Genomic DNA, 25,463 nt, shown 5'->3' with positions numbered 1-25,463 from the left:
ATTTTAGACCTATGTTATCTTCATACTAATGTTAGATTACCTCCAGATTTGGCTTCAGTACTGTCTAATCTAATGTATAGTGACAAATATATCATTGTAAAGCTTCCTATGTTGAGCACTGTATGTATATACATATATAATTTCTCCTATATTCACAGTTTCCTATTTATCTATTTTGACAAGAAGGTGATAACGTATTTAACAGTTATCAGCCTATTAAATCCTTTAAGTTTTTAATATTTGGATTTTAAAAAATGTATGTGGATTTATAAAGCTATATTTCACATAATAAATGCAAGCACCATCAGGAGCAGCAGGCGAGTGCTGAAACTCTGAAAATACTGTTTAATTTAATGTCATACTGCTTGTCTGATCTGAGTCCTAATTTATTTCATATCAATCAGACCCTAAACGCAACGATTTTGTTATAGCATGACAGTTCACCGAAAGCGCTTGAGCTGATTTACTGAAAATTAAAACACCTTGTGCATATAGCCTATTATACATTTGCATCAAGCCACAAGCCCAAGAGCGGTTACTAACTGAAGCTAAGCAGAGCTGAGCCTGGTCAGTATCTGGATGGGAGACCACATGGTTGCTGTAGGAAGTGGTGTTAGTGAAGCCAACCCGGGGCGCTCAACCTGCGGTCTGTATGGGTTCCCCCTTTGGGTGTATGGCCATACACAATAAATGCACTATATAAATACATTACATTACAAGTGATCGCTGATATCATGGTGCATGCCTTTATGTAGTCGTGCATTTATACTTCTGCATTCTGTTTGTTTCTTTTACTATAACCCTTTCGAAACTCTAGCAGGGAGTGGGTCTTCTATGTTCCTCTGTGTCAAGTTTTTTCGCGTGTGTTTTGTTTACATCGGAAATACCTGTAATGGTAATTACTGTACAAGTAGCTCAAACAGAGGCATGAACCAGTGGACATTCAACAACTTTAATCGTAAAGTAAATGCAACACAAAACAAAACTATTCATTTGGAGCTCCTCCCCAAACTCGTCACTTGTTAAACACTCGTGCCTATGGGCTGGCTGCTCTCCCATAATTCTCAGCCCCATCCACATTCATCACCCCTAGCAAGCCATCCAATCACAGCTCTTGTTAGCATTAGCCATGGTGAAGGGTATGTGACTGTCCGAAGGCTGTGCTGAACTGTCCGCATGCACTCAATGCAAAAGTTTAAATCAGCCTTAATGCTGCGTCTGCTTCTTTTCTCACTTAATTTTTTGCCCTTTTTTTAAGTCTTGATAACACTACCGTGGAGTTTTTCATTAGTTATTTTAGAAATGAAATGAAAATATTTTTTATTATTTATTTGTTGTACTCTCCCATTCACTGAGCTCTAAGTTTACCAAACTATGATGCTTTTTTGCTGCAGAGGAACCTGAAAATGTGAAAAGGGTCTATATTGAGCAGTATTTCTGTCAACATGGGATGAGTTGCAAATTGCACTCCATACAAGTAAACGTTTTGGATGAAAAGCATCTGTAAATGGAAAGATGTAAATATGTAATGTAAGCCCTATATCTATTTTTTTGTTGTTGTTGTTTTCTTTTCAATTAAACTTCAATATCAGAAGAAGAAAGACACCGCGATTAGAGTCTCCAGAGCCCAGTGGTGTTTCTGTGAAGAGCAGCAGATCTATGGATGTACCTCAAAATTTCAGTGATGGACCAATGACCACTGACCCTCAGTTAGTATATACATTAACTACCTAATTAACTATAGTGTATCTCAGATCATTAAAAATCATTTAACTTAGTCAACAAGTTGACACTAAATGTAATCCAAAATTACAGTTGTTATAAATTTCTGATATTTATAATCATTACAAAAACTGACAACATTGTCTTTTTTACTTCTTTTTTTTCCCAGTGAGAAGAAACATGAGTTTATCAACTCTGCCCTGTCCACTAAATCCCACTATCAGACTAACTTTAGGCAGGAGAACACAGAAACAATCCTGCAAACACAAATATTGAAGAATGCAAACCTGCAGAGAGCTAAAGACCAGCACAAAACCAGCATGAAGAACAAATATGAGAGATTATTTGAGGGAATCGCACTTCAAGAGAACCAAACCCTTCTGAACCAGATCTACACCCAGCTGTACATCATAGAGGGAGAGAGTGAAGGAGTGAATGAAGAACATGAGGTTTTACAGATGGAGAAAACAGCCAGAACAAAACACTCACAACACACTCCAATCTACTGCAATGACATCTTTAAAGAGGAGAAAGAGCAAATCAAGACTGTTCTTACTAAAGGCATCGCTGGAATCGGAAAAACCGTCTCTGTGCAGAAGTTCATTCTGGACTGGGCCGAGGGAAAAGCCAATCAGGATGTAGATTTCATGTTTGTGCTTCCATTTCGAGAGCTGAACTTGATCAGAGATCATCAGTACAGTCTTCACAGACTTCTGCTGGACTTTCATCCTGAACTTGAAGATCTGGAGCCCAAGATTTATGAGGAGTGTAAAGTTGTGTTCATCTTTGATGGTCTGGATGAAAGCAGAATCACACTGATGTTTTCAGACGCTCAGAAAGTTTGTGATGTGACTGAGACTTCATCAGTGGCTGTGTTGATGTCAAAGCTGATGAAAGGAGAGCTGCTTCCCTCTGCTCTCATCTGGATCACCTCCAGACCAGCAGCAGCCAATCAGATCCCCTCCAAATACATCAAGCGTCTGACAGAAATTCAGGGATTCACTGAGCCTCAGAAGGAGGAATATTTCAGGAAGAGAATCAGTGAGCAGCATCAAGCCAGCAGAATCATCTCACACATCAGAAGAGCAAGAAGCCTCCACATCATGTGCCACATACCCGTCTTCTGCTGGATCTCATCCACTGTGCTTCAGAAGCTCCTGGAAGAAGATCTGAGTGCAGAAATCCCTCAAACTCTGACTGAAATGTACATCCACTTCCTGCTGATTCAGATCAACATGAGGAATCAGAAGTATGAAGAGAGAGATCCAGAGAAACTCCTGCAGTCCAACAGAGAAGTGATTGTCAAACTTGCTGAAGTGGCTTTCAGACAGCTGATGAAGGGCAATGTGATGTTCTATGAGGAGGACCTGATTGAGAGCGGCGTAGACATCTCTGACGCCTCAGTGTATTCTGGGATTTGCACTGAGATCTTTAAGGAGGAATCTGTGATTCATCAGAGGAAAGTCTACAGCTTCACCCATCTGAGCATTCAGGAGTTTCTGGCTGCTTTCCATGTGTTTTACTTTCATGTAAGCAGCACTACAGAAGCATCTTTTGATTCATTAGAAAATCTCCATAAAAGAATCATTGATAAAGCCATTGAGAGTGAGAATGGTCATCTGGATCTGTTCCTGCGGTTCCTGCTGGGCGTCTCACTGGAGTCCAATCAGAGACTCTTACAGGATCTACTGACACACACAGAGAAGAGCTCAGAGAGCATCAGGAGAAGCACACAGTACATTAAAGAGAAGATCAGAGATGGACATGGACTCTCCACTGAAAGATCCATCAATCTGTTCCTCTGTCTGCTGGAAGTGAAAGATCAGACTCTGTCCAGAGAGATTCAGGAGTTTGTGAAATCAGACAAACAGTCAGAGAAGAAACTCTCTCCTGCTCACTGCTCAACAATCGCCTACATGCTTCAGATGTCAGAGGAGGTGCTGGATGAGCTGGAGCTCCAGAAATACAACACATCAGATGAGGGCAGAAGAAGACTGATACCAGCCGTCAGCAACTGCACAAGAGCTCTGTGAGTGTTTAATGATGTGTTACAGTGAAGAAACTTTTCTGAATGGAATTTCTGTTGTATTAATAGATCCTGAGTTTGTTTTAAGTAAAACTGAATTGTCAGATGTTTTCCTCTCTTTCAGTCTTGCTGGCTGTAATCTCTCTGCTCAGGATTGTGAAATTGTGTCGTCAGTTCTTCAATCCTCAAACTGTGTCCTGAGAGAGCTGGACCTGAGTAGCAATGACCTGCAGGATTCAGGAGTGAAGCTGCTCTCTGATGGACTGAAGAGTCCAAACTGTCAGCTGGAGATACTGAGGTGTGTAGTAATATTTATTATTTGTCTACTGCATGTGTGTCTGAAGATGATGTGACTTTTTTTGTGTGTCTCTGCAGGTTGTCTGGCTGTATGGTGACAGAGGAAGGCTGTGGTTTTGTGTCTTCAGCTCTGAGTTCAAACCCCTCACACCTGAGAGAGCTGGATCTGAGCTACAATCACCCAGGACAATCCGGAGTCCAGCTGCTCCAACACAAACTGGAGGATCCACACTATACACTGCAGAAACTCAAGTATGTGGGGTAGATTTGAATGTCCTTAAATGATTGAGGCCACAAAATAGATGTTTTCATAAAACATTTATTGTGAAATATATTTATTGTCTCATTACTTTTTATCAGGCTTTATCTGAATTAAAAATGAAAGCAGAATATCGCAAAATAAATAAATAGAAGAATTCATTTATAACTATGCTAGTTTCATGAAAAAATGACTAAACTCCATATTTATATAACTTGTATTGCTTGAATATGGCACCCTAAGCAAACCTGCCCATGGGGCTCAGGATTATTGCTCATATATTGCCCATGTCTAAATCCACTGCTGCTCGCATCAGATAATATTAGGTTTTTTTTTTTTTTTTGCTTATTTTGTGTTTTTAGTTTGGATGATGGAGGACATTTGAGGATTAAACAAGGATTTCTGAAATGTGAGTCATCTATTTACATTTACACACACACACACACACACACACACTCCTGTGATATTTAAAGTTGCCTTTGGTGATTTGCCTTTCTGTGTTCAGATGCCTGTTTCCTCACACTGGATCCAAACACAGCACACAATCAACTCCAGGTCTCTGATGGAAACAGAAAGGCAGTGCATGTGAAAGACCCTCAGCCGAATCCTGATCATCCAGAGAGATTTGAGCTACAGGAGCAGGTTCTGTGTAAAGAGCCTCTAACTGGACGCTGTTACTGGGAGTCTAAATGGAGTGGATCTGGTTATATAGCAGTGGCTTATAAAGCTATCGACAGGAAAGGAGGGCTTGAATCTTGGTTTGGACTCAATGAAAAGTCCTGGAGTATTTACTGCTCTAATACAAATTACACCGCCTGGCACAATAATGAGGGCACTGATATTATTGCTCCTTCATCTCGCAATAATAGAGTAGGAGTGTATGTGGACGTGCCGTCCGGTTCGATGTCTTTCTACAGTGTCTCTGACACACACACACTCACACACTTACACACATTCAACACCACATTCACTGAAGACATCTATGCAGGATTCAGGATATATCCTAAATCTTCAGTGTCTCTGTGTCAGATTTAACAAACACTTCAGAGGAAACTCAGGGACCAATGCACATTTCCTCCATTCCAGAACAAAAAGATTGAAAAGGTCATTGTATAAATTGTTTATATTTCAAAAAAAGATGGTATTTTTACTCTATTATGAAGGTTAAAAGGGAAATAAACAGAAGGTACGCTAGAGTTACATTATACAATGTATGCTGACGTCCAGGGCCGTGCACAGAGGGGTGACGTGGTGGCTACAGCCACTGCCCCTTTGCTCTCATTGGCTGAGGTGCCCACTCTTCACTTTGCGATCGCAACCATCCATCCATCTCCTAATGCCCCCCACCCCTCCCCCTCCGCTCTTCACTTTGCGATCGCAACAGTCTGTCCATCACCACACCGCCCACCCCCCCGCTCTTCACTTTGCGATCGCGTTGAGCACCTGCCCCTGTAAGGGTCTGTTGTAATATAAATTAGCAGAGTGAGATGTAAAGTTGTTGTAGAGAAGTAGCTGTTATTTTAAGATTTAAAGTTAATTGAGGGAAAGTTGGCTTTAATATTCACACATTCAGTCGTTCTCCTTAATAATATAAAATCTAAATAGTGAAACCATATTAGCAGCCAATGACTATCTAAGTACAACAACGCTAATGATGCTTTTAAGTCATACTTGCATGCTAATTCAGACGCATTATTCAAAGTAGCATGGTAAACAATATAGGGACTGTTATTGTACGAATATAAAACCAACGTTACCTCAATGTAAAGTTACACGGCACAAGTGACAATTACCAGAAATGTATTTACAGTTATAATTTCAATAAGACGGTCACTTGTGGAAGAAGTCAGTTAAATATAATCTGCTTGTATGTGAGTTTCACTGAGTGTCATTTAAAAGGACAGTTCACCCAAAAATGACTATTCTCTCATTTACTCACCCTTGCTCACTTGCACTTGCGTTAATTCTGCTGCTGACCTTTTTATCGTAAATTTTGTGTTAAACTCTTAAAGGTTTAAAACCACTTTAGGGAGCTATCCATTTAACTCATGTTTACATTGTCATTTTGTTTATAACCTTTTAAAGTTTTTTAAAATAAGAAAATATACTAATATTTTTTATATGTATTATATGTTATAACACATGGTGACGCTGTTGCAAACTTGTTATTTTTATATCAAAAGTGATAATAAAGATGAAAACCTGCTGCCCGTGATTGAACATACGAGACACACCCGTATGTTAGCCTATATGCTGCAGTCAAAAGAAAGTGTCCGGAAGCGTTAAACAGGTGAACATTGGGCTTTATATAATTACTGTTTTATTTAAAAAGCTGCATAATTATGAGGCAAGTTCATATCATATCGTTAATGTAACCATCTAGTCATGAAGTTAGCTGCTGAAACAGTTAGCTGAAATGTGGGTTTGGTCTTGTTATCTGTCTACAGTAGCAGTTCAGATGCTGAAAAATTCAAGTAAACTACATGGTCGTGTTAAGCGTTATATTCGAGTTAATATTTTGTTAGTTTAAAAATGCATCTCAACAAACGCAGTTTTACTGACGTGGATTTATTGTACGGACAGAAACCAAAAATATTTTAACACGAACACTAATTAGCTCATTAAAATGAGGACTCGCCGTTGTAAGCATTTGTACGTAAAGAACGGGGGCTATGGCATCTCTTTGGGAGATCATAACAGGTTTATAAATAAAGACTGGGGCTGGCGGGCATGCTGTTGCAAAACCGCCCAAATTTTCACTACCCGCCTATGACATTTTTTACCCGCACAATCAAATTCAAAACCACCCAATTGGGCGGGAAACCGTCAAATCTGGCAACACTGGATGGGGAGTCGACTCCAAAAGAGTCGATTCCTCGACTCTCAATGGACCAAGTACTAGAGTCGAATCGACTCCCAGAGTCGAGTCTGTTTTTTCAAATCCTCCTGATGGAAGCAGTTACATGCTACAGTTAAGATGCTCATTCTTGAATATGATGAACACCGAAAGGCACCCACTTTGAAATGCATGATCACACTACGCTTTTGAATTTCGCGTCCACGAGCATTCCAGGCTATTAGTGCTGCGGGATGAAGTTTGCTTTCATTTTCAAATTCCTATAAAGCACGTACACCTTTTGCATTTTGGTTTGGATCTGCCTGCGATGTCAAGCTTGCTGTGTTATAAATGAAATAGTTGTATATGTGTGTGAATTTGTGATCTGGTTAGATTAAAGCTGCGGTCACACCAGAGTTTGTGTGTGCGAAATTCTGTCGTGCTGTGCTGTGAAAAGGGTAACAAGATGATTAGACATTTAAAAAAGCCAGCGATTGCTCCATGTTTTAAATTTCTGTTCAGATAGTTCCTGTTTTGATCCTCGATTGGTCTCACGCAGTCAAGTGATGCGATTTCGCAGGTCAGAGTTCACCGAGCTTGAACTTTGCACCACAGCGAACTGCGAAACTTAACGCATGACCTTGCGTTTCCGGTCTGACGCATTCGCGTGCGTATGAATGGAAGTCTATGGGAGGAAAAGCCCAGTGTGATCGCAGCTTCAGGGTGGACGGAGGTGACGCGTCCCCACCAATATCCGCCGACCATAGAAATGTCCCCACCAATAATTTAATCCACTTTTTTAAAAAATTGCGCAGTCAACATTAACCTAGACACGCAGTGGCAGAAAGGGTTAAATCACGTTCTCTCCTCGAGTCCTCCCGCCCCCAAAACGCATATGTACATCTTGATTGGCTGTGCTTTTCCCTGCTATCATGTGAGAGGCTGTGGCTGCCTTCAGACACAAGCAGCGCCAAACGCAGTGGATTGTGTTTTTTTCCCGTGCATGATGGCGGCAGCAAAAACAGGTGGACATAAGGTGCTTTTTTCAAGTGTGAGTCACATACTGTAAACGCAAGTTTGCTACTGAATGAGTCCATCATGATAATGTCCTTAATGCTCGTGTTTTCCTGGGCTTTAACGCACAGTCTATCATTATAGCAGACTGATATAGTCTGAATAATATTCCCTGAAAACTAACTACAGAATAAACAGCTAAAGTACAGTATATGATGATCCCCGTCAGTTCTCCTAATCTCTCAGAGTAGCATGTGCAATTTCAATTGAAACAGTTTGTCAGAAAATTACAGCCTGTGTATAGGCAGAACACTGATATAATATAAACACTGGCTAAAATAAACGCAAGTCTTTATTAAACTCCCTCTCTTTATATCAGTTATTGAACATTCTTCTAACATTACACTATCAGGCCTGTAGCCAGCTTATTGAAAGGGGTGCTTCAGAAAAACTCAACCTTTTTGCAGTTATTCGCCTCCTTTTCTATTTAATTATGAGATATAAATATTGAATTTTACTGACATTTTAATAACTAATTTAGCTGGATTAGCTTGTCACATGGTTATCATAACCACACTTGTTGATGTACCACAAATATTTTCAACCATTCTGTCAAGTTGCTTACCGTACTATTTTAAGTGTTTATTTACAAATGGTTATTTAAACTGTAAGTTTTATATTACAGCTATATAAATGATGAATTTTTTAAATAAAAAATGTGAAAAGATGCTTATTTTTAAAATACAAATTTATTATCATCTATCATAATTTTTTTTTTTAAATCTGTTCAAACTTGTTTTAAATTAAAAACTGAAGCCTACAGGCAAATAACAAACTGGCCAGAACATTCAACTTTCCTCAGTCAGAATTTGGCCATTTGGATAATAAGAAAAGCTAAATAATAATAATAATAATCCAACTTTTGGTCTTTCGAACCACCCATCATACAATAATGAACAAACTGCACAAAAACAGTGTTATTTAAAAATAATGAATATTTAAAAGTGCACTTAAAAGAAAATTACATTTACGAGAGAGCAATATGATATGCTTTAAGGCGGTTATTTTAGGTTTGTTAATGTATGAATTATTTAAATGTTTCGTGTATGGGGTTTAATATTTAATTGGTCATTAAATCAAATGAAAAAGCTAGCTATATTGTTTATTGATCGGTCGGAGCGTTAAAAAATAAAGAAATGAACAGCCGCAGATTATTTCGTTTTAAAATGTATTCAAGTATCCAACATTTATATTAAGAAGATATTTATTTTAGACTATTCTATAGTTTTTAAATGTTGTTTGGGCTCAATTAAGATGTTTTTTATTATTTGTTATTGAACTGCTACTCATCTTTTCATTAAACATTTCAATAATAAACTGATGTTTTTACTTTCTGTCTCCAAGATTGCAATGTAATTTTCTAAGTTATCTAAACTAGACAATTAAAATATGCTATATGTATTTATAATTCCGCTATAATCTCAAACATGGCGGGTTTTTTGTTTTCATTCTGGCTTGTTGCGTAAGTGAATGACGTATCTCTGTAAACCAATAGCGTTCAGCTGCGCATGTGGCTCCACCTTTTGGTACCCTTTCTCGTGTTTGGTACCCTTTCGAAAGTGGAAACGGCCATAAAAGCGTACCAAACCGAACCGTACCGTACCGTACCACTCAGTGGAAACAGGCCATAATCTGCACTCAATGCAGCTGGCAACACTACAGCACTTCTCTAGGGCATTTAAGATTTAGGGCTGAATATGCTTGTTTTAATCAGTGTTTACACACTTATCACACATGCATTGTCACATGTGCAAGAGTTGACAATGCATAAACGTTCAGCTTTCATAACAATTAACTGAAAACGCTGTGCTCCCAACATGCCAGTGGATACATGCTGTTAGAGATGGGGTGAGGATCTTCGTCCTCCAGGAGGAGCTTAGAGTCAAGCTTCTGCTCCTCCACATCAAGAGAAGATAGTTGAGCAGGCTCGGGCATCTGATTCTGATGCCTCCTGGATGAACCCCTACGGAGGAGGCCCCAGGGAAGACCCAAATAATACTGGTGGGACTGTCTCCCCACTTGCCCAGGAATACATTGATCACCACAGAGAAACTGGAGGAAGTGTGGGTCTGGAGCTCCTTGATGAGACTGCCCTGCATGTTGGTTCCAGATAGGCATGGGCTGGTATAAGATTCTGATGGTATGATAATCTTGGATAAAAATATCAGTTTTATGGTAAGTTTTATTACTATAACAGTAAATTTCAGTGGTTTTAAAACCTTGACTTTTCCAAACATTTATAAACCTTAAAACAAGTTATCGTCCATGCCTAGTTCTGGATAAGTGGTTGATGATGGATGGATGGTTGAATTAATAATTAAGACTTTGTATTTGTGTCTTTCTAGTTTAGATCATGGAGAACATTCAAGAATCGCACCAGGACTGAAAAAATGTAAGTGCTTTCTTCCTTTCTCACTCAATCACACAGCTTAAACACATTGTCTTCATATACATTGGTCCTTGTCTTCAGATGCACTTCATCTCACGCTGGATTCCAACACCGCACACAATAAACTCATCCTGTCTGAGGAGAACAGAACAATCACATTTGTGGAGGAGTGTCAGCCGTATCCTGATCATCCAGAGAGGTTTGCGCACCATCCTCAGATTCTGAGTCGAGAGATTCTGACTGGACGCTGCTACTGGGAGGTTGAACGGAGTGGCTCTGGTGTTGATATAGCAGTGGCTTATAAGGAAATCTTGGTTTATAAGTGACTCTTGGTTTGGGTACAATGATAAATCCTGGAGTCTCTATTGGTATACTAATGGATTCACTGCATGGCATGTAAATGAGAGCCATCCCATACCAGCTCTTTCAGCACCCTCTAATAGAGTAGGAGTGTATGTGGACGTGTCGTCCGGCTCTCTGTCCTTCTACAGTGTCTCTGACACACACACACTCACACACTTACACACATTCAACACCACATTCACTGAACCCCTCTATGCTGGATTCAGAGCGTATCCTCAATCCTCTGTGTCTCTGTGTCGAACAACTGAGATGTTGTTCAATAACAAGTAGTTGGCACGTTAATGCATTTTTTTAGGTTTCATTTTTTGGATTTATTTATTGAACAAAAGCATCTGCTAACTGACTGAATGTAAATGTGCTCAACACTTCAAAAGGCGCAAGCACAATGGTTACACATGTCCTTCAAGTGTGTGTTTATATTGAAAACTGTAGAAAAGATGCACATTGGAAGGGAAACACGGTGCAGCTTCGGTTGCAGAGTTTCATTTGTTCCCAATTGCTTCTACTGTGTCACATAACAGTTGATATATATATATATATATATATATATATATATATATATATATATATATATATATATATATATATATATATATATATATATAGCCACGCCCAAAATTCCCACCACGGCTACATTACAGCTTCTCATTCAAAACATTTTTAACATTTTGATAATCGCACCAAAACGTATTAAAAGGTAAGTGAATTATAACAGCGTGAACTTTTCTGTAACCGTAGTAGTGCTGTGCGTCATTTGTTTAACCCTTTAAGGTTACGTGCTGACTGAAGCCTGAATTATACTCGACATGTCCGCTTGTTCACTTGACTGACAGGTGCGTGATGCGTGAGACCCAGCTAACACGACGTAAAGCCGTTTCACTTTACTTCAGGACACATTAATGCCGCTCTGTAGGTCTATTGGAGACATTCATAAATATTCCTAGCAACTCTAATAAATGCTGGAGACATACTCGTTACATAAACGAACTAAATCGCACTTCAGCAGCGTTTATTTGAGAGCGCACAAGAAGATCTCCGCGCTCTTGACGCGGCTTATATTTGAGGGGGCGCGCAAGAAGTTTTGTGCACGAGCAGAGGAAATCGGTGCACAAGCAAAGAGATCCGCATGCTCTTAGGCTATTACATAAATGCAACCTCAACTTCTAATACTGCGCTCACGACATTTGTCATTGAAATAACGCCACAGGTAGGTATATATATATGTATATATATATATATATATATATATATATATGTATATATATATATATATATATGTATATATATATATATATATATATATATATATATGTATATATATATGTATATATATATGTATATATATATATGTATATATATATGTATATATATATGTATATATATATGTATATATATATATATATATATATATATATATATATATATATATATATACATATATATATATATATATGTATATATATATATATATGTATATATATGTATATATATGTATATATATGTATATATATGTATATATATATATATATATATATATATATATATATATATGTATATATATATATATGTATATATATATATGTGTATATATATATATGTATATATATATATATATGTATATATATATATGTGTATATATATATATATGTATATATATATATATATGTATATATATATATATGTATATATATATATGTATATATATATATATGTGTATATATATATATATGTATATATATATATATATATATATATATATATATATATATATATATATATTTCACAGTATCATACTTGCGTTCTCTGAGCCCCTGAGAGCAACCCATTCCTTCACCTACAAAGTTTGTTGATTTTTTGACATTATTTTGAGAGGTGCGTGTAAGGGTGTGAGGGCTATGCGACCTCGCGACGGCTGTGCTGGACCATATGCATGTGCTTGATGCAGAAGTATAAATCAGCCTTAAGTAATGATAAAACATATGATTTTGTTCACATATTAAGATTATAAGGCTGAACAGCATGCAATGCCATATGTCTACAAAACTCTCCCAGTTTTTCTCCATCTTAAGGTTTATTATGTGGTCTCTGTTGCCATCTTGTGATTTCTTCGCTCTGCTTAATATGACAGGCTGATGGCCGCGACGCACTGAAATCTCTGAAATTGTGCAATCATAATTTCAAATAGGCACTAAATATCCTTATAAATAAACAGCACAGTTTCAATGTAAACAATCTAAACACACTGTGCGTGTGCGTGTGTGTGTGCGTGTGTTACTGAATCCAAACACAATCAATTTGTTATTTACCAGTTTACTGACTAAGCAGACAAGCACAAATCCATCCAGTGATATTAAAGCACAAGCAATAAAAATATACTGTTTAATAACAGAAGTGTACCATAACAAGCCTTGAAATACAGTCCTTATTTTATACATTTCAGACTGATCTCCTGAAAACCACACAAACTTAAGATTATAACACAATGGAAGATAACAAGTAGCCTATTATAAAATTACTGAATGAATTGATGAAATGCAAAGAATATGAAATAAAAACACCACAGATTAATAGAAAACCCCCCTCATTACAATGTTTACAGCAGATTGAATAATCAAGCAGGGAATGTACTGTCTTCTAAGACCTTTCCAAAGATTTGTTCATATAAAAACTGATAATACCTGTGTTTTTAATAATGACTTGTATTGAGGTAATTTTCTGCCAGGAAATAAAAGCCTTCAGCATGGTGATATACATGTTTTACCCTGATCACCTGTGCTGTTTCCCTCTAAACCAGGTTTACTCCATGTCTTCACTGTTCAGGAAAAAGGTAAAACTTCTTTACAAGAGACGTCCGTTCAATGCAAGGCAAGAGTTTCGTGTGACCTCGGAAACGTTGGTCTTTCTCCATACGAGCGGCAACCTATTTAAAAAAAGGTATTGTTAAATAACTTTTTATTTTACAAATATTTATTATAAATATATTTAAATGTTAAAGTCCACATGAACCAGTTTCTGTAGGTTTTTATTTCAGTGCAATGATGCATTCGAACTGAAATTATTGAGTAGGGGCGGGGTTTCATTAGTAGCCCCGCCTCTCATGTCACTTGTTTGGCTGATTTCACCCAATCAGTCTAACTGTTGTCATCAGAGAAGGACTGCCCTTCCAGAGCAGAATACAGTCAGATTTTAGGTAAAGATTACCAAAAACAAATAGTTTCTTTGCATTAACTTGCACAGAATAATTCGTCATCTTAGAATTATAAGGTTCTATCTGACATTTTTGGCCAAATTGAGTTATATATGACATATTCTTATTAAATGACAACTTATTCACATTATAGGATGTTTTTAATAGGTTGTTTACATTTTAAGACATTTTATTTAAAAAAAAAACAACAAATGTTACACACGTAATGTTTGCTATGGAATGCAAAAAAATTTAAGCTCATTATCTCAAAATCATTCAGAACGCAGATATAAGCTTATAATTTCAAGGTGACGAATTGTCCAACATAAAACTAACTTCATTTTACCTGAGTATAGCGGGAAAGAAAGCTAAAAGATTGTTCAGTATTTACCTTCCTAAAAAGCTCCATAATGTGATCCTTGTAGGCTGATGAGCAGAACACATCCACTATGTAGCTGATAAAAAAACTTCCATTGACCACATCCCTGTATGCGACCATATCTGTGGAAATCATACCAAGTACAAAATACAATGCAACCTTTGGTCACTGACATAAATACACTGGCCATCATGAACAGACTGTTGATGTGTCCCAATTTGCATACTATCCATCCTAAATAGTGTTCGAAAATAGAATTAGTATGTCCCAAACCAGGCATGGGCAAACTCGATCCTCGAGGGCCGGTGTCCCTGCAGAGTTTTGCTCCAACACTAATCACCTGAACACCCTAATTAGTGTCTTCAAGATCACTAGAAAGCTACAAGCAGGTGTGTTTGATTAGGGTTGGTGCAAAACTATGCAGGGACACCGGCCATCCAGGATCAAGTTTGCCCATCCCTGTCCCAAACCATAGTATGTTGAAAAGAGTACGCCAAAAGCTTCCCGGATGGTTTACTATTTCCGTTAAAATTTTGAAGTGTAGAAGCGTCCATACTCTTACTGCTGATATTGCCAACAATACATTGCACGTTGGACGTGAATTTGATTAGAACTACAAACTCACCAGGCAGGGTGGACATAAAACAGACAAAGTCTTTCTCCTTGTGCACCCATGAGTCCGATTCAGGCACACAATCTTGAACAAACTCACCACCGGGTTGCTCTAGACACAGAAACAGTTCACAATAATACTGTACATTGCCAATGATAATAGAGTAGCAATAATAATATCTGCGTTTGATTAACTGTGTCGTACCTCCTCTGCAGGCCTGAATGAGGATAACCTTGGGTTTGTCGATCAGAGCAGGACAGTTCACAGAGTTCAGATGGGAGAAAGTGTCTTCAACAAAGTAGACGTCGTTACAGTTTTGAAGCCGGTTGTAATTGACACCTAAAATGGCATCTCTATTTTGAATTCTTTGCCCATGAGACATGATGATTACAAAGGTGCTGTCTGCCTCTTGATGTTCAGGACGTCTAGAGAAATCCTGCACTGTTCTGCTGATTTCCTGAGAATAAAAGAATTCTAGTAAAAGGTGCATGGTATAACACTCTTAGCACACTTTAAATCAGGGGTCACCAATCTCGGTCCAGGAGGGCCGGTGTCCCTGCAGGGTTTAGCTCGAACTTGCCTCAACACACCTGCCTGGGTGTTTCATGTGTACCTAGTAAGACCTTGATTAGCTTGTTCAGGTGTGTTTGATTAGAGTTGGAGCTAAAATCTGTAGGACACCGGCCCTCCAGGAACAAGTTTGGTGACCCCTGCTTTAAATGGATAGTTCATGCCAAATATTTACTCACTATTTACTCCCGCTCAAGTGGTGTTTTTTTCTGCAGTTCAACACAAAAGAAGATCAGATGCTGAAAACATTTACCCATTGACTTCTATAGTAGGAAAAACAAACACTATGGAGGTTAATGGTTACTGGTCTCCAGCATTCTTCAAAATATCTTCCTTTGTGTTCAACTGAAGTCATAATGGTTTGGAACGAGCAAATGATGACAGAATTTTCAGCTTTGGGTGAACTATCCCTTTAAATATGCAAGTAGCTGTACATATTTTGGGCATGAATCATACGCACATTTCCAGTGAGATTTCTGCGTTTTATAACCATAAAGTTCAGGGTTGTCAGCAGCCACTCCATGTTCTCCTCATCTTTCTCCGCTCCGGCTCGGTCGTATCGTTTATTGGCGAATTGTATGTTGGTGATTAAGAGAGCCAAGCCTTTTCTTTGATTCCTGCTCACTGGTGTGTAAATCTGTAGGAAAAAAAAACAGATTAAAAACATCAACAGAATCAGAACTTCCCAACCCTTGAGATTGCCTGGCAGTGTGCAAAAAAATGGGATGATTTAGGATGTGTGTCCATCGTTTTCTGTTGTTGAATCAATCGTCGATCTGATTGGCTGATATTGCCTTTGGCGCTTAAAGATGAGAAATTCAACGGTCATAGAACAGATCCGATCTGTGTCACATATGAGCAAAAAATCGGAATTGGGTCACATTTACTGGCAGTGTAAACCGGCCTGAGATTACACATTTATGGTAAAGTAATGAATAAACTGACTCAAGGGCGTAGGTTTGCACTTGACATTGGTGGGGACTGGGGACGAGTGAATACAATCCCCGCACACCCCCGCCAAGAATGAATATAGCTTTTTTTTATATTATATATTTTATATGTTGCTATTAATTATTTAACTACTATTAAACTATATCAATAATTAATTAATCCTCTCTTCATACAATTTATTAAGTTAAATTAAATAGTCAGGCGCGTAGCCAAGTAGGTTCAGGTGGTTAAAAAAGACCAAACATTGGATTATTATTATAATGTTTGAATTTATCTTATTATTCAAGTGGCCAAATTCTCACTGAGAAAAGTTAAATGTGCTGGCCAATTTGTTAATTGCTATAGGCTTCAGTTTTTAATTTAAATCAGATTTCCCAAAGAAAATAATGATAAAAAAACTATTTTAAAAATAAGTATATTTTCATATTTGAAGAGTTTAGATGCAAAAACCTCTAAATACCATTTAATATTTTCTTCTAAAATTAGCATTTTTCTTCAACTCCTGTGTGTGGACTCAGTGATTTTACTTTTATAGTGACGAATACGTCCTTTCCATTGCCTTTAAAGTGAAATAACTGAACATAAATATACGAGGCTGAGAAGAATGCTCATTTTACATGGCGTTTAGAGGTTTTGGCATTTGAACTCTTCATTTCTTTATTCTAAGAATTTAAAGTTCTCATTCGAAGTATTTTTATTATTTTCAAAACTCTAATAAACTTACAGTTTAAATGCACATGTGTAAATAAAGCAATGGTAGGAAATAGTTTTGGTACATCAAAAAGTGTAGCTATAATAACTATCTAACAAGATAATCCAGCAAAATTAGTTCTTAATATGTCACTAAACTGTAATATTTATACCTCAATTAACAGAAAATCAGGTGAATAGCAGCAAAAAGTTTCAGTTTTTCAGAAAACACATAATCCCTCCTTTCAATAAGCTGGCTACAGGCCTGAAAGTGTAATGTTAAAATAATGTCTATTAACTGATAAAGAGAGAGTTTAATAAAGACTTTCGTTTATTTTTCGTACAAATTAAACATGTCTCATAGTATTAATAAAAGATGGAGCACAGGCTGTAGGTTTTCTGACAAAATGTTTCAACCGAAATTGGAAATGTTACTCTAAGAGATTAGGAGAACTGGCAGGGTCATATATGCTTACATGTAGGTGTTTATTCTGCAGTTAGCTTTCAGGGAATATTGTTCACAGACTATATCAGTCTGCTTTAAAGTTAGACTGACTGTAAAAGTGGTGAAAACACTAGCAATAGCGGCATTATCATGATGGACTCATTCAGTAGCGAACTTGAGTTTTTGACTTTCACTTTTTGTTGAAAAAAGCTCCTTATGTCCACCTTTTTTTTGCTACCGCCATCCTCACTTGTGCGTGTCACACTGTTGTTTTGGCGCTGCTTGTATCTGAAAGCAACCTCTCACATGACAGCATGGAAAGGCACAGCCAATCACAATGTTTATATGTGTTTGGGGGCGGTGCGACTCGAGGAGAGACGTGATTTAACCCTTTCGGCATTGGTGGGGACACATCCCCTCCATCTACCTAAATCTACGCTCCTGAACTGACTACAAGAGTGCCGGATTACACCTAAACCCCCAGGCATGGGAAAATGAGCATTTTTATATATTTATGTAGACAACAATGAGTACATATATGGACCCGATTTGGACCTGCGTAGGTGAATAACACCAACACACTTTCATTCATTCATTCTTTTTCTGCCGTTTTTCCGGGGCCGGATCATGGGGGCAGCAGTCTTAGGAAAGAACCCCAGACTTCCCTTTCTCCAGACACTTCCTCCAGCTCCTCCGGGGGATCCAGAGGCGTTCTGAGGCCAGTCGAGAGACATTTTCCCTTCAGCGTGTCCTAGGTCTTCCTCGAGGCCTACTTCCGATGGGACATACCTGGAACACCTCCCTAGGTAGGCGTCCAGGAGGCATCAGAAACAGATGCCCGAGCCACCTCAGCTGACTTCTCTCGATGTGGAGGAGCAGCGGCTCTACTCCGAGCTCCTCCCGAGTGACAGAGCTCCTCACCCTATCTATAAGAGTTCCACCCTTCGAAGGAAACTCATTTTGGCTGCTTGTATCTGAGATCTTGTCCTTTCGGTCATGATCCAAATCTTGGGGACCACAGGATTTCATCTCTGCTATTTGCAGACGATGTTGTTCTGTTGGCTTCATTGACCAAGGACCTTCAGAATACCCTGTGGCGATTTGCTGCCGAGTGTGACCAACACACTCTTTAAATAACAAATAAAAACCCCGTGCCATAGACTGTAGACCAGCTTTTAGTTAGTCAATGGCTGTCTATTTGAATAAGCCAACAATGTGCTTTACCACACCTCCTTTTCAGATCAGCATGGCCGTGAGTGCACAAATTGGAGCAAATACATTCGCTATTTAAACAATGTGGTGCAGAACATGAAAATGACACCTGTGCCGGTTTGAAAATAGCAAAAGAAAAAGGCTTGCGACACGCAGGTGTCTTATTGGGTCCATCATGCAATAAAGCAAACGTCAATACAGTGGCTCTCTGAAAGCAGTTCTGCTCACTGAAAGTGTGTTCTGTTTGTAAAAATTTATTGAAATACTTGCATCGTCTCTGTTTGCATAAAGAAATCTGCTTTTAATCTCTCGCAAGCGGGTAATGATCCCTTGTGGTCTCTGCCAGTCAGACTGGATGGGCTCTAGCTCATCAGATCCAGCAGTGTTGATGGACTGCGGGATGGACTGTGGGTCTTCAGGGTTTGGCTCATTTTCCTGCACCTGCGGCTGAACTAAAGAGAAAACACACCTCTTGTTATGGATCATAAACTATGCATGTTCTTCATTAATATTTATTTAAATGCATATATGCAAAGAGTGCTTAAAGTTCACCCACAAATGAAAATGTACTCAGCCGGTTAAAAACCTTTATATTTTGAAGAAAACTGAAAATCTGTAACTACTGACTTCCATAGCATGAAAAATCAGATAGACTGAAAAACGAATTCCTTGGGTTTACAAAAATGTCTTTAAGGTAAGTGTTTGCAAACTCTTGATCTGAGCTGAATTTAAACTAGCAAATTACGTTGAACATTACTATATTTAATTTGTCTGTTTAAATTCAGCCCATATAAATGGTTTGCAAATACTTACCTTACATTTTTTTAGTAAATCACATAAATATCTTTTCAGTGTATTACAGAAGTCAATATTTACAGGTTTCAAGCTTTCATCTTCTTTAGTGTTCAACAGAAGAAAGAAACTCAAACAGGTTTGGAGGAAGAGCAAATGACAGAGTTTTCATTTTGGGGTGAACTGTCCCTTTAGCTAAAAACAAAACCTTTATTTTTATTTTTAACCTTTCAGCAGATTCGACTCGAGACGCTTTGCACGTTCGTTCTGCTTGATTTTGCGCAGTGCCTGTACTGTGATCTTCCCAGCATCCTCGCTGTAATGCTGCACCATACTGTCCACCACATCCTGACGGTCCGCTTTCTCCAGCTTTCCCCGAGGAATGGGATCGACGTCTGGTTTTACACCAATCCACAGCTGCCTGGTGAACTGTTTGAGCTCTGACTCCACAAGATCCTCGAGCACATCAGTCACCAGCTGGTTAATGGCGTCCATTTTCTGTTACTAGGAGAAAAACAGTTATTGTGAGTGTGAGTGTGAGGACACACTGGCAGATTGCAGAATCGATACCAGTCCAATACTGAATCTGAAAGCTTGGTCAGGTGCCATATTGTCACTCATTTAAGACGGCCACAAGAACAGAGAAGAACCCATCTCAGCAGAACGGGAGCTAGTCTATTTGACTAGTTTTGCTAATAAGTCTTCAGCAGATGTTCTGGGAAACCCCTATTTAGGCACAAAATTTGGTAATGTGGTTGACCAACAATGGTGCTCTACAAGCCTTTCCACAGCAAACCTTACCTCACAAGACATTTTTGCGTGACTTTTTGCGGTCTTGTGCTCCATGTGCCTTTACATCCTATTGGATGTACACTTTTGTAGAGACAAACCAGATCACTTAAAAAAACTCTAAAAGCGTGAGTGGTTTCACTTTCTCTAGAGAGCTCTATTTGCAAACGCTCACTGCAGGTCTATATTTGAAATAACAAACTTGAGCTGATGATAATAATCTGTACGTGATTATTTAAGTGTTTCTGACATTCGATCCTTTCAGAAATGGACAAACACAAGAGTGAAACACGGAAAAAAAAAGGAGCAAATGATTCATTCAGCAACCTAAAAGATGAACAAACGGCCATGTTTAATTATTATCATCACCTTTTGGACTTATGAACTCAGAATGACAAGATGTTAACGTTACATGTGCTAATAAAGAATAAAGATGAGAGGTTTGTGCTGACTGTATGTGTTTCATATCGGTTATGAACCCAAATAAAGCCTAAATATATGTTTTGGGTATTTTTTAGATTTTTTATATTTTCAGAGACTGTAAGTGTCTGTATGTGTTCATACATGTTTTAATAATTTATTTATTTATTTTTATATAATCGCAGACGTTACAGTAGGCTATTTCACATTAGCATTGATCTGCAGCTATAATCAAATCCTGTTCATAGGATTGTTAGCCTGCATTATTTAGGGCAACCTGAGGTGAGATCACTTCCCACAAGACATTATAATTTGAACGGCATCTGCGCTTATTTTAGTCTGTTTTTCATTATCTCGAACTCTCCATAATCCTGGACCAGGCCGTATCCTGAGCAGATGCTGTGGTGGTCATGGAGGAGTGGAGAGCATGAGACTAATTCCTGAAAGACCCCAGTGACAGCCGAGTCTCAGCATTGATCCTGAAGGGCCAGCCTGTACACCAGCCGGTGACCTACACACATCTGCAGCTTCTCCATGATGGATGTCAAGCGTTCCAGCCTCCGGCGTCTAAACTGCAGTTCTGCACAAGTCGTTTGGCCAGAGGAGAAATGGTCATGCCCAACTGAGCCTGGTTTATCTCCAGGTTTTTTTTCCTTCACTTTGGTCAATTGGTGAAGTTTGTTCCTCCACTGTCGACACTGGCTTGCTTGGTTTGGGACTTGTGGAGCTGCGCATCGATGGATTTACTCTTCAGTGTTTGGGCTTTCGGCAGTGAATATTAAACCACACTGAACTGAGCTAAACTGAACTTCAGCTCTGAAAACTGGACTGACACTGTTTACATTTACTAAAACTTCTATGTTAAGCTGCTTTGACACAATCTACATTGTAAAAATGCTAGAGAAATAAAGATGAATTGAATTGAAAGGTTAGTTATTAACATTTATAGACAAGTAGACATATTTATGTGTATAAAGCATCTGTTTTATATATGTGAACGACCTGTACAGCTTTACTTTGACATTTCCTTGAGTGAGAATTACGTCGACTGTAGCTATCTGTCAAATACCATGGCCACCAAAAGGTACCATAAGTACAATTTGGCAAGCCTGATAAAGGTGACCCTTACCCGCACCCGGCCCATTTTGGGGTCGGTGTCCTACAGAGTTTAGTTCCAGCCCCAATTAGACATACTTAAACCAGCTAATCAAGCTCTTTCTAGATGTACTAGAAACTTTCAAATAGGTCCAATAGGTGTGTTAAAGGAAAGCTGTAGCTAAAATTTGTTGTGAACGAGTGGGAACAACTATGCACTTGCCTGCTGTAGATAGGCCTGTGCAAAAAAGTTCTAGTCTTTCATTTAGTGGAGTAAAACAGCAGAAACTATGAAACTATGCTTTTTTTGCACTGCAACTGATGATCAAAACTAAAAATTTAAAAAATGTCCCCTCCCAACAGGGAAAACCAACAACAATCAAGAATGCATGATTATATGCTGTCGTGGATTTGCAATCAAAAAATGTGATTATAATGGAAGTCAATGGGGCAAAAACAGCACCAACGTAACCAAAGGAAAGTCAAATTGCACAGATTTTTTTAATAATTCCAAAGCATTTTCCCAAAATATGCGCCAAAATAAGATTTGTCAGCAAAAACCATTGCATTTGCTGAAACACAGAGAAAGTTGTGGCAAAATTAAGACTCAAAGCCCAGAGTGGATTTAAATATCCCCAAGATACAATAACAAGCTAAATGTTCGAGAACTCATTCAAAAGATAGACATGTGTACATGATTTCTGATTTTATGTTTGGGGTGGGAGATTGGCAACTAATTCAGATGTATATGCTCTGTTTGTGTGTGCAGTCAGACAATACAAACATTTCCAAGAGAAAAAAAAAAGTTTGCCAACGAGACTACAGGGGATTTTGTCAAGTGAACTTCGTCCTTTTTGTTGACTGACTTGGATCAGGTTTATCTATAAGTGCTGCTTTTAGTTTCGTCTCAGGCTGTTAGTGAAAATTTGTTTCTGAAACAACAAGTTTGGTTTGTTTAAACTATTTGCATTCGTGGAAAACAGTCCAGACTAATATTTTTAATTAATAGGATTATTCTGCTCACCAAGTCTGCATTCAGCACGTAGGCTGTATGTTAGTTCATATTAAATTAATCAGTTGTAAAATGTTCATGTTTTACTGCGAGATGGAAAGTTACATTAAATTAATTTCTTGATGATCACATTTGGACTGTATCTTATAAAGGAAGCACATTGAGCACAAAGAGACCTCGAAAACACTTTCCAAACTTTGTAAAGTAAACTTTGTACTGGTTTAATTAAAGCGAAAGTAAATCTAATCTGTAAAAGATCTGCAGATCAATACATACTGTAATTATATTTTTATGCTTATTAAGAGAAATGCTTAACTTTTTTGTTTATTATTCACTATTTTTATCTTTATCTAAAGGGAAAACAGGCTTCTGTTAATTATTCTTACAGTTTGAGTTTAGTCACAAAGCAAGTGTATTTGCTCTTACAATACCTTTTTGCTTATGTGGATGAATAATTGTACATTAAAAATGCTGTATTGTGCCTGTAATGCTTTTAAAGCAGCTAAAAGTGATCTATATTTTATAAAAGACTAAAAATAAACGTGCACTACTTACATTCTCCTTGAAGAAAGTTTTCTTGTAACTTTGCTCTGAACTTCCCTGTTCCTTTCTCCTAAACCCCGCCCCAGACTCTAAAGTTTCTCTGTTAAACCTTCATTCAGTTTTTTTATTCCCTCTACCAGCGTTGTTGCCAGATCACTTGATGATTTCCATCTAAAAATAGAAAAGAAAAAAAAAAAGTTTACAACCCGTATTGAATTGTATAAGACTGTAGGGAGTGAAATTAAAAGTGAAACTAATGTTCTATACATTTAAATAAGATTGAGAATAGTATCGCGGGAACATAACATCGCGCGAGAGAATCATTTAGAGAATAGGTGCGTTCGACATGCAGCATAGCCACAGCCGGTGATCAACGAGATTAGCCGAGTGCAGGCGGAGTTGAAAACGGAGCAGTCAAGTCGCACAGCAGGACACTTTGGGGCTCAAAGTTGCTGCATTCATGATGACCGATCACATGGCGTCATCATCATTTTTTATTTATTACAACAAAAGATTCACTAATAAAACAGAACACAGCTTCTACAAACTATAGTTCATTTTTAAACAAGACTTATATGACAAACTCATGAGAGAAATAAGGGGAAACGAAAGGGTAATATAAACATATAAACGAACAGGCCTGTTAAATACAAAGCAATAAGCACAAACTTTAGGAGTTTAAACATCATTCTAGGCTAATACTTCTTGTTTGAATATGCTAAAAAGGGTTTTAGATTTATTTTATAGATATTTCCAATATAAATTAATGTAAAACCCAACACAAAGGGTTTTAATGAAGTCTGAAACAATGATGAAGATTATTTTGGATAATGAAAGCATTTTCATCCAAAAAGATTGAACAATATGACATTCCTAAAATAAGTGAGCTACACTTTCAGTAGAAGTTTCCCAGAAAGACCAGATATAAACGGCTAGACAAGAAAAAAAATACATATATATATATATATTATAATCCTAAAAATAATTTTTATAATGATTTAATAAAATAGTTCTTCCTTAATTTGTTAAGAAACCTTTAGGATGGCAGAATCAATGATTATTATGATTTTATTACAATACTTATTTGATTTACTATTTAGGTTATTTACTAAAATATATCATTTAAATCGTTTATGGAGCTGAATGCTGTAAATAGTCTGTATAAAAAAGGTTGAAAATAAACATGTGCAAACAAGACTTTATAACCAGATTATTTAACAAAACATGATTACTGCAGTAAAATATTTGTAGTCTTTTAATAAGCATGATGTGTACAGGATAGAGAGGGTATGAAAAGTGAATTGTTTGTTTTGAAATTTGTGAATCGGAAGTTGTCCAATAATAAACCCGAAACACACGTGGTTCTTGTCATGCGGTGAACTCGGCCAATCATGTAATATTGTGGCCCATTTCCAAAAAGCGTACCGAACCGAACCGTACCGTACCACTTTTTCAGCACCCTTTCAAAAAGCTACCAAACACGAGAAAGGGTACCAAAAGGCGGAGCCACACGCGTAGCTGAACGCTATTGGTTTACAGAGATACGTCATTCGCTTACACAATAAGCCAGAACGAAAACAAAAAAACCGCCATGTTTGAAAAACACAGCCGAGAGATTACAGCGGAATTATAAATACATATAATAACGAGCCATGGTCGATCTGGGCTCAAACAAACCTTGTCGTCGTCTGGATGAACAGCCACAAAGCCAAGAAGAAGAGCAGATTTACCCTGTGCCCCGTAGTTTTTTACGAGCCAGTCTGAGGCGCCAGTGGTTTCGCTTTCTTGCTAGCGCTCAC

At 37.9% G+C, this 25,463-nt stretch overlaps 2 protein-coding genes across 3 annotated transcripts in view; one reads left to right on the top strand and one right to left on the bottom strand.

Annotated features, from left to right (window-relative positions):
• Nucleotides 1–25,463, top strand: part of LOC130222071 (NLR family CARD domain-containing protein 3-like) — a 43,712-nt gene that overhangs the window by 3,694 nt on the left and 14,555 nt on the right. Inside the window, 4 exon segments of the mRNA XM_056454697.1 lie at nucleotides 1,593–1,709; nucleotides 1,892–3,751; nucleotides 3,753–4,046; nucleotides 4,124–4,297. Coding sequence (XP_056310672.1) covers nucleotides 1,593–1,709; nucleotides 1,892–3,751; nucleotides 3,753–4,046; nucleotides 4,124–4,297 — 2,445 coding nt within the window.
• On the bottom strand, nucleotides 13,261–23,885 carry LOC130222304 (caspase b-like). 2 transcript variants are annotated; one of them, XM_056454881.1, is made up of 8 exons: nucleotides 23,677–23,885; nucleotides 20,033–20,309; nucleotides 19,284–19,465; nucleotides 16,176–16,352; nucleotides 15,350–15,602; nucleotides 15,158–15,256; nucleotides 14,545–14,654; nucleotides 13,261–13,886 (listed from the first exon to the last, which is right to left on the bottom strand). In XM_056454881.1, the coding sequence occupies exons 2-8, from the start codon at nucleotides 20,298–20,300 to the stop codon at nucleotides 13,776–13,778; spliced, it is 1,200 nt and encodes a 399-aa protein (XP_056310856.1). In that variant the 5' UTR covers nucleotides 20,301–20,309; nucleotides 23,677–23,885; the 3' UTR covers nucleotides 13,261–13,775. The 2 variants fall into 2 exon arrangements, with proteins under 2 accessions (XP_056310856.1, XP_056310864.1); XM_056454889.1 differs by having other exon boundaries at nucleotides 16,206–16,352.

This window comes from Danio aesculapii, chromosome 1 (genome assembly GCF_903798145.1).
Source record: "Danio aesculapii chromosome 1, fDanAes4.1, whole genome shotgun sequence".
Lineage (NCBI taxonomy): Eukaryota > Metazoa > Chordata > Actinopteri > Cypriniformes > Danionidae > Danio > Danio aesculapii.
Note: the sequence above shows the minus strand (reverse complement) of the source record. Positions and strands in the feature narration are given on the sequence as shown.

What these genes read in the sequence shown, in the direction of transcription:
- LOC130222304 (XM_056454881.1), bottom strand. Translation starts at nt 20,300, where the DNA reads ATGGACGCCATTAACCAGCTGGTGACTGATGTGCTCGAGGATCTTGTG. An exon ending in TTTATGCAAACAGAGACGAT is followed by an intron (nt 16,353 to 19,283) that starts GCAAGTATTTCA and finishes TTTTTCCTACAG; the next exon opens with ATTTACACACCAGTGAGCAG. An exon ending in GCAGAAATCTCACTGGAAAT is followed by an intron (nt 15,603 to 16,175) that starts GTGCGTATGATT and finishes TTTTATTCTCAG; the next exon opens with GAAATCAGCAGAACAGTGCA.